At 46.6% G+C, this 9,421-nt stretch overlaps 1 protein-coding gene across 1 annotated transcript in view; it reads right to left on the bottom strand.

The window, feature by feature from the left end:
- LOC307115491 (myosin-13) overlaps positions 1-9,220 on the bottom strand; it is a gene marked incomplete at both ends in the record, with an annotated part of 47,773 nt that extends 38,553 nt beyond the window's left edge. The window contains 9 exons of the mRNA XM_079798690.1: positions 1,679-1,782; positions 1,884-1,982; positions 2,076-2,139; positions 3,815-3,907; positions 5,072-5,183; positions 5,270-5,297; positions 6,767-6,923; positions 7,007-7,150; positions 9,017-9,220. Of these exons, the coding sequence (XP_079654816.1) occupies positions 1,679-1,782; positions 1,884-1,982; positions 2,076-2,139; positions 3,815-3,907; positions 5,072-5,183; positions 5,270-5,297; positions 6,767-6,923; positions 7,007-7,150; positions 9,017-9,220 (1,005 nt within the window). The remainder of the gene's footprint in view (positions 1-1,678; positions 1,783-1,883; positions 1,983-2,075; positions 2,140-3,814; positions 3,908-5,071; positions 5,184-5,269; positions 5,298-6,766; positions 6,924-7,006; positions 7,151-9,016) is intronic.
- Between the last annotated feature and the right edge of the window lie 201 nt (positions 9,221-9,421).

Here is a 9,421-nt window from a genome sequence, read left to right on the forward strand (position 1 = left end):
AGGTTCTAAGAAGGGTGAGTAATAGGCAGGATGCGATAAGACGGGGACTGGAGATAGCACTGGGTCACTTCCAAGCTTATAGCAATTGCTAACTTGGTTTTATAACCACTTGGCCCATCTTCTACTACAAACATTTAAACTAGAAAAGCCTTCTCTGGGGTATACATAGTGATTACATATCCGGGTTTGCAGGCTGAGCCTCGTCAATGCCATGGGTGGAGGTGAAATGTCTCCGGACGTGCCTGGGGCGCTGGTGGGACAGACCAGGAGGTCAGTGTCAGCAGGACGGTATTGCAGCATGAAGATCTCTTGCTGTGGCGCCCCCTTTGGTGGAGGGAGAGGTGACGAAGGAGGAGAGATTCTGATCCCCCCACCCTGTGATTCCACATCCCACCCCAGCAGATGCGTGTGTGTCTGGAGAGGGGTCTCTGAAGGTCAAAGGAGAAAGAACTGTGGCTAAACTGGAAGGAGCCAGGTGAAAGCATTGCTGCCTGGGAGCCTCTTGGAGAAAGCCATCCTCAGAGGGAGCGACCCCTCCTTGGCCGTAAACCATTGCTCAGGAGAAGCCTGGAGGGCGGGGGGCGCAACAGCAGCCCCTGACAGGAGGTGACCTCCGAGGAGAACCTGCGACCCTCAGAATTATGTGGGAGGCCTTTCTCAGGGGCTGCAGGCCTTGCAGCGGTCACTAACCTGCCCTTTCTGTACCTTTGGTCGGTAAAGGCTGGCAAAACCTGGTTAAAATGGTGTAATGGCTCGACTGGTTAACTGAAGTGTATTTGATCACGAGCATTACTACCTTCTTTAAAACAATTAGCATCACCTGGGAACCTCACAAAATGAAGGCCAAGAAGATGGGCCCTGGGCAGTGCTCCTGGACAAGACAGCCCTTGCAGCTTCTGTGAGGACCCGGCCAGCAGGGTGGAGAGGAATTGCTCAGAGACGGTGTATTTTAGTTAAAAATGCAAATTCTGTAGTAGAGCAGACCTGGGTTTAAACACTTTCTCTGTCATTTATAAACTCTGCGCCTTCAAGCAAATTTGTATTTTTCTAAGATTCTGTTTCCACCTTTGTGAAATGGGGGGCATACTGGCACCTATCCCAGAAGGGGTCTTGAGACTAAACTGAGGCCATGCAGCCAAAGACTCTTACCTCAGGTCCTAGCCCATGCAAGTGCTAGGACATAATGATTGAGTCATTGTGTTTGTAGTTATTAACCCTGTAGGTACTCCCCGAAGCAGCAGGCAGGGACCCGAGGGGCCTGCTGGGACCTGGGTGCCTGACAGGAGCTCGAGGTGGTGGCAGCAGGAGGGGTGGGGCGGCTGCTACAGACTGAGGTTGCCTCTTTCTGCTTTATACTTTTCTGCATTTTCTAAATTTTCTTAAAGAACCATGTAGATAGATTTGTAACCTGAAAACGTCCAATAAACCCTTTAAAAACCTGGCACATGCAGAAATGTACTCTAAAATGCAAGCGAATGAACCGAAGGCGGCTTTGGAGAACTCTCCGCACTCCCATTCTGAAGTGGAGCTCAGCGGGGAGGGTGCTAATTTCCTGAGCTCTTGGGTATAATCACCCAGCAGCTCTGGATCTCAGTTTTCTCATTAGATCTCTAAGGTGCCTCTCAGTTCATAAACACAATAATCCAAGCTTAAAGCAATAAGCCAGCACAATGCTTACATCAGTCGCCAACAGTTCTTCGCTATCATCGATGCTGGCCACGGTGACCTCTCCTTGGCTCACGAAGGGGAAGTCAAAGGGGTTGGTTGAGATCAGAAGCAGGTCTGTGAAACACGAAGATGCATTTAGCATCTCAGGCTTTTGTTTGTTTGTTTGTTTCATTGTGACTGATTTGTTAGATGAGAACAATAGTCTAAGAACTTACCAATTAGTTCTGGCTTCTTGTTTGACATGATTTGGTAAAAAATATGATAGCTCCTCTCACTGGATAACTGAAACGTCACTCTGGATTTCTCTAAGAGATCTAAGGTGACAAAAAATAATGTCATGTCAGGTTCCCCCAGAGATGCCTTTGTGGCCAAAGACCAAGGTACCAAAATAGAGTGTTTAGACTCACAGGTTTCAATGTCTGCTGATGCCAGCTTTCCTGTGGCTCCAAAATGAATCCGAATGAACTTCCCCTGTCCAATGGCAAGTGGACAGACACCGCAGTAACTTTACTTCATTGGTTAAATTTTCAAACTCTTCACAAATCTTTTGACAGTCTGATTGGACCATCTGTGTGACTTATTTTTTGCCTTTGGCTGTTAATTCTGAGATTTCTTGCCTCAGTTTTCCTTACTGCTTACTATAGGCAAACCTACCTCCCAGGCTCCAGCCAGGCTCTCTGGCTCCCAAAAAACCCACTCAAAGTCTGAATTCTCCATTTTGTGGGGAGGAAGGGGTAAAATTGTGTGTGTGTGTGTGTGTGTGTGTGTGTGTGTGTGTGTGTGTACTCCCTTCTTACCTTATTTGCTAGAGTCGTCTCTACCACACTGTGAGCAAATTTGAGGGTGAAAATGTTGCCTTCCCTGTTTACTCACCGTCTGGCATGCAGTTGGTACTCAAAAATATTCTCAATATTTTCTGAATAAAGCTTAAGACGCGTCAGTGAAGGGTCAGTGGAGGTATGTTTGAATTGTGTTGCGTCTTCAGTGTTGTTATCTGCTGAGTGGAAGATGATGAAAAATTTGCCTGCACATGTTTGTTTGGAGGGTTAGAGGTGGACAGAATAACCGGAATGATTGCGACTTCTGGGTCAGGGCCAAGAGAAGAGGCCTTGGACAAAATAAATGGGAGTGAGGATGGGGAGTACCTGAAAGCATCCTCTTCCATTTGAAGCTGGTGCCAGGTTAATGCAATCACTAATTGGTCCAAGTATGTGTAACACATCTCTGCTGTGCAACACGTCCCTTACAAGGGAGAGTTTAGTTGTGCACTGGGAAGACAGGTGTATAAATGGGCAATGTACAGAGGACCAAGAGAAAGAAAGAGAGGTCAGGGCTTGGAGCCACAGTCTTTAATTCATGCATCTACCTTCTCATCAAATATGATTTTTTCTTGGAGAGGTGGCAATAAAATGCAAGCCTGAGATCATTCTGCTATCGACATGTGTGACATTTTGATGCACTTTTGCAACTACACGCATAAATGAAGGCTTTCCCTTCGGGTTCTTGCTCCACTGGCCAGTGAAATTAGGTAGAGGGCTGGATTTTGTTTTGTTTTTGTTTGTGATTTTGTTGATGTTTTTTGTTTTTTGTTTTTTGCCAAGGTGGAAGTATATTCATCCTTAGTTGAGCTAATTTTAAGTGAAATGTTGATGGATGAACATATCCTTTAATATCTTCAATATCAACTTCTTCCCTATACTTGAGCTCTTATGTCTTCAACAGGTTTTCCCTACTCCCAATACCTCCTGACTTGGAGGAGCTCAAATCTGCTAACTTAATTCACACCGAGGTTTCTGTGGCTAATAAGTCAATGGATATTGCTAAATGGACTTCGTACTTTAAAATGTTTCCACTGAGAGACACCAACTTTAGCATAAAGGAATTGCTCTCCTCTTGTGGAATTTGAATCATGTGGTTTCAGGATGCTCTGAGGTGATGCTAACTAGTTAAGAAAGAACAGTTAAATCTTCCCTCTGCCAGGAATAAGCCAACACTGTCTTCAAAATGTATGAGAATATCCCAGTTGGGTAGATTGACCATAATCACGTGGGGATAGAATAAGGCCAGCTACATTCTAGTTTCATAGCCAGCACTGGAAGAAAGGGCCTGGTTTTGGGGGATAGATGAAAATTGGACTGAGTCTTACAAATCTCGAGGAGTTGTCATTCCTCACGGTCTTGGCATTTCCAAAGGCCTCCAGCAGTGGGTTGGCCTGGATGATCTGATCCTCCAGGGTCCCCTAGTAATAAACAGGAAGAAGAAAAGAGAGGACGTTAAATGTCTTCTGAAGTAGCCCCTTGGTGACTCAAAAGTGTGGATGCTCTGGCGAGGGTCCAGGGAGAGATGTTGACCAGCTCACCTGGTGGCCAGTTTAAAGTGTACCCACAGCCCCATCCCACCTGAGGAGGCTTCCAGATCCCATCCTAGAGGGGGTCTTATTTGCACAGCATCAAAGTGGCTTCTGCCACAGAAGATTCCAAGTTCAATTCTGATTTCCCTGGCTACCTCTCTTCTCTGATAACATCTCGTTATAAATCATGGATTTTTTTAGAATGGATGCCTCTGTTACTGCATGCATCATGACCCATCCAATGTAGACATTTGGGTTCAGAAGTATAATAGAACCCATGAAGTGACCCAAGAGATCACATAATAGAAACAGTACTTCTCAAAAAAAATAAAAATAATTTTTTAAACCTTCATTCAAGGACATTTTTTCCATTGCTTTATAGAGAGGAGAAAGGGAAGGAGAGAGAGAGAGAGAGAGAGAGAGAGAGAGAGAGAGAGATATCTATTGGTTGTCTACTGCACCAGGGCAGGATGGAACCTGCAAACCAGGTACATGCCCCCTACTGGGACTCGAACCCGCAGCCCTTAAGTACCAAAAAATATTTCATGAGACTGATTCCTCAGAAGTCCACTTATAAAAATAGAGTGTTTACCCTCACCCTCACTGATGGCTTATCGTTCTGGCTCCAGAGCAGCTTGAAAACTACTGTCCAGCTCAGTGGTTCTCAAAGTGTGATCCCCAGACCAACAGCACGAACAGTGGGAATATGTTAGAAAGGCAAAATATCAGGATTGTGAATGTGAGATAGAAATTTCTATCAGGAATTCTGGGCCTAGGATCAGCCATTGATGTTAACAAGCCCTCTTGGTGATTGACGTGTGCTCCAGTTTGAGAACCTCTGGCCCACACCATTCCTTCTCCAGTGGAGGATGTGCAGCTGCTCTAGGTCACTGGGCTGTTGCTGATGGAGTTGGTGCAAGAGCCTGAGTCCACTAGGTGGACCCCATAAGCACCCCTGGGGCTAGACATTGTGCTGTGCATCTCTGCTGAGCACAGAGCTCTGCATACACGGGGCGCCCACCCAGCAAGCCTGGGGTGGAGGAAGCTGCTCACCTGCATTTTGCCTGGCTGTTGCTCCTTCTTCTTGTCTCCAGTAACTGCAATTGTTGCAAAGTACTGGATGACACGCTTGGTGTTCACCGTCTTCCCCGCACCAGATTCTCCGCTGTAGGTTTAAAAGTGAGTGACGTGAAGGAGTGGAAAGGGTGGCGCTGGCTCCAAGTCATCATGGTGCAAACACAGGTTACTCACGTGATGAGAATAGACTGGTTGTCTCGATCTAGAAAGACATAGGGAAGCAAAACAAAATACATAAACAATAAAAACAGAGAGTATAAAAGTTGGGCAACGTTGGGGGTGGTTAGAGTCTGGCTTTGCTATGAACTAGAAGTGTGATGATCTGGACTTGTGTAAACTTCTTTGAGATAATTTGTGCAGATTTCCCAAACACGTCATATGGGCAGCATGGGAAGTGAACAGTGAATCCCACAGTTCAATTAAGATCTGTCAGGCTTGTGTTCACAGATCTTAATTCTTCAGTGGCACTTTCTCATCTCCCTTTCTAACAAAGAAAGTCTCAGACTCAGAGCTGTGAGGAGCCACATCTTTGAATTAGAATTTGTGGACACTGATGGGTTGACATCGCATTTTTCTTTTACCTTTACCTTCCACTTGTGGAAAGTGATGGTTTTCCATTGACAATAGTGTTATGGGTTTGAACTGTGTCTCTCCCTCCTCCCCAACTCATATGGTGAAGTCCTAACCCCTGGTACCTCAGGATCTGAGCTTATTTGGAAATTGGGTCATTGTAGATGCAATTAGTTAAGGTGAGGTCACACTGAGCGTAGGTGGATGCTTAATCCAATATGACAGGTGTCCTTATAAAAAGAGGAAATTTGGGGACAGATGCACACAGGGAGAACGCCACGTGGACAGGAAGGCAGAGATCAGGGTAGCACTTATACAAGCCAAGGAGCACTGACTATTGCCAACAAGCCACCCGAAGCTGCAGGAGAGTCATGGAGTACATTCCCCCCTCAGCCCTCAGGAGGAATCAACTCTGCCCACACCTTGATCTCAGGCTTCCAGCCCCCAGAGCAATGTATCTCTGTTGTTGGCCCTCAGTCCGTGGTACTTTATTACAGCATCCCTTAGAAAGCTATTACAAGTAGTGATACTAAGCTTCCTCAGCTTTAGTCAATTTGAAGAAGGATATTAAGCATGCAGAAATGACTAGGATTGCGAATGTGACATGAGAATGACTGGAGTTTGGACAGCATTGTAGTAGAAGACTTTTAAGTGTCATCAGATCCCAGATGCTTGCTTCTACTTGTATCTGCACCACAACAAGGCAGGTAAGAGTTGGACAGACAGAAGTGACATTAGGCATGACGATGTGATGGTATTACCACATCTTCTTGTGCCATTCTGGAAGTTTAGCGAAGAGAAAGAGGAGCTTGAAATTGGGAGGAAGACTTTGCATTCCTAAGTGGCTACCAACATAGTCTCTCTTTCATGTGTGCCCATGTTGGGGGTTCTTAGAAGGTGGGAGCAGGGCTCCTCCTGTGTCCCACATTCCCCCAGATAAGCCTGTGTTTATGGAAGATACTGCACCCTGGCTTTCCATCATGAAATCATCTGTCTCCTAAGGTCACTTTGATCATTGAACCATTCAGATGACTGAGGCCTGTGAAGGGCTCAAATAATTAACTATATGTTTTTAAAATATGGGTTGAAGAAAGTACTCACCAGTCAGCATGAACTGATAGGCGTTGTCGGAGATGGAGAAGATGTGGGGCGGGGCCTCCTGGCGCTTTTTGCCTCGGTAGGCAGCCACCACCTCGGGGTTATACACCGGCAGCCACTTGTAGGGGTTGACGGTGACACAGAAGAGGCCCGAGTAGGTCTGAGAAAATCAGAAAATGCAGCATGTGGGTCATGTTTTTACTCGGAGAGATAAACAATAAACAGATGTGGAAGGGTGCTCACGTAGATCATCCAGGCTGCATAGCGCTCTTTGAGGTTGTACAGCACAGCGGGCTCGTGCAGATGGGTCATCATGGCCATGTCCTCGATCTTGTCAAATTTGGGAGGGTTCATGGGGAAGACCTGGTCACTGTTCAGAGTGAGTGTCTGGATAATGAGAGGAAGAACAATGATGGGAGTGGAGCGGATGACTCGTACCCAATCTGCAGGTATGGAGGAAGCAGTGAGAGACTGCAGTGCATTTCCAGGCCCAGAGATGATCCACAAATAACTCCTTGATTAATCTAATTCTGGTCAAAATGCATAATCAGTTCAGGTCTGCTGCCCCCAGTCAGCATGCCATTCGATGTGTCAGGAGCAGGTTCTAGGTGTGCAGAGCAATAGAGTCCTTCAGCCCTCGGGGTCCAGGTAGGACTCAGGATGGCCGGGGCCAGGGCTGTGGCCTCTGTTTACCCCATTTGCTGTGCGTGCTGGGGTGAGACAAAGGTCGGAAGGCTGGAAAGAACTACTCCACTGTATTCTGTGCGTCTCCACCTCAGTACCTCCACTCACGTGGGCTCTTTGTCTGGAATGTCTATTGAAATGCTGTCTAGAAAGTCTCCGAGTTCAGCTCAAGTACCATCTCTCCATAACGTGTTTCCTCTCTCCCCTGTCCTTCCAAGGCTTTCGTACTTTTTCTAAAATCCTCACCCAAGGATATGCTTATTGATTTTTAGAGAGAGGGGAAGGGAGAGAGAGACATTGATGTGAGAAACATCAATCGGTTGTCTCCCGTTCACACCCTGACAAGGGATTGAACCCACAATCATTTTGCCGCAGGAGACAACGCTCCAACCAACGGAGTCACCAGGGCTAGGCTTTCCCAACGTTTGCACCTCTGCTCCAGTAGTTAAAACCTTTGGACTTGCAGCATAGTCCATGACTGAACGGTGTTTTGAGACTATGACTTAATTTTCTCCTTTCTGTGTTTTCCCCACCTTTCCCCCCCCCGCATTCAAGCATGCCACTGGCTCTGCACTCCATCACAAGGAAGAGATATAAAATAGGGCAGAAAAGAGCCTCTACGGCTTTCTGGCTTTTGTTTTCCAAAAGCCCAAGTCGCTAGAAGAAAGCTGAAGTTTTTACTGAAAAGATAAAAGAAAGGGGGTTTGTTGGCATAGATGAAATCTCTTGCCCTCAGTGAGAGAGACACCCAAGGGAGCACAAGGGGCGATGGAATGTCTGTGAATCCCAAGGTTCAGGCTCTGGGACTTGTTTCTTTTCAGATCCTTCAGGGAGGCAGGGAGGCCCCAGTGTGGTTCTGGGTAAGGATGTGAAAATGTGGCACAAGCCTTGGGGGGGGGGGGGAGGGGGAGCGCACCAAGAATAATTGAAGAAAATTTATTTTTTAAGTTATAATTTCCCAGTGAAAAGAGGTTGAAATCAGAGATTAAGTTCAATAATTTAAAGAAAAACAAGATCTGTCTTGTATGTCCGAGTTTGTGGCCTGAGATTGATACCTACCATGTACATCTTGACTTCTACACTAGGTGATAAACGTTGGGAAGGCAGGTGCTGAGATTTGATTATATTTGGAAAGAGACAAAGGCTGTAGCCTGGAGGTGGGGGGCATCCAGTAAATACTGAATTGAATGGTGCACTATAATTCTCTACATTAAACTAGGTATTGCCTCTGGAGCTTCCTCTGTAAGTCACTCTGGAGCCTAAAGAGCTATATTTGCTCAGCCCACTCAGTAGCAATCAGCACCATTCTCTTTCTTAAATAGTCCAAGCTCTTCCACCCTCACCTTCCCCTTTCTCCAAAGCAAACATCATAAAAACTCTCAAAGCCCAAGACCTCAGAGAAGGAAAGAAGCAGGAGCAAAGGTGTGTGCAGTGGCAATTTCCCCCGCTGCTTCGCTGCAGGATAGATCAATGCCAGATTCCTAGGGACCCGCATGCAATTTCCAATATTCCTCCCCAAGGAAAATGAGAATGCCCTGATTATCAAGGACATCTGAGACCAGCACTTACCCGGTCATCGAGGGTCTTGACCGTGACTTTGTCATCTTCTCTGCTCTGAATCATACCTTTCACATATAATTCCTTATCATCCACTGCAAAGCAGGATTTCTTAGAATCAAATGGGCGGTTCTGTGCTTCAATTCTCTCCTTCTCTGGTTTCCGCAGGTAAGGAGCAGCTTCTCCAAAAACGGCCATTTCTGCATCGGAGCTCATGACTGCAGGGGGCTTGGAAGGCCAGAGGTGGACTCTGAGTCTGGAGTCTGGGGGGCAGCTGAATCTGAAGGGCCCCCCGCTGTTATTTCCATTCAGACAGAGAGCCAGATTCACAAGGTCCCAGGATTAACCTAGGTCCTGGGGAATCCGGGACCAGATCTAGGGGTTTAGAGCGGTCAAGCGGGGTGAATGAGCTCAGGG

This window comes from Cnephaeus nilssonii, assembly GCF_951640355.1.
Source record: "Cnephaeus nilssonii genome assembly, chromosome: 19".
In the NCBI taxonomy this organism is placed as follows: domain Eukaryota; kingdom Metazoa; phylum Chordata; class Mammalia; order Chiroptera; family Vespertilionidae; genus Cnephaeus; species Cnephaeus nilssonii.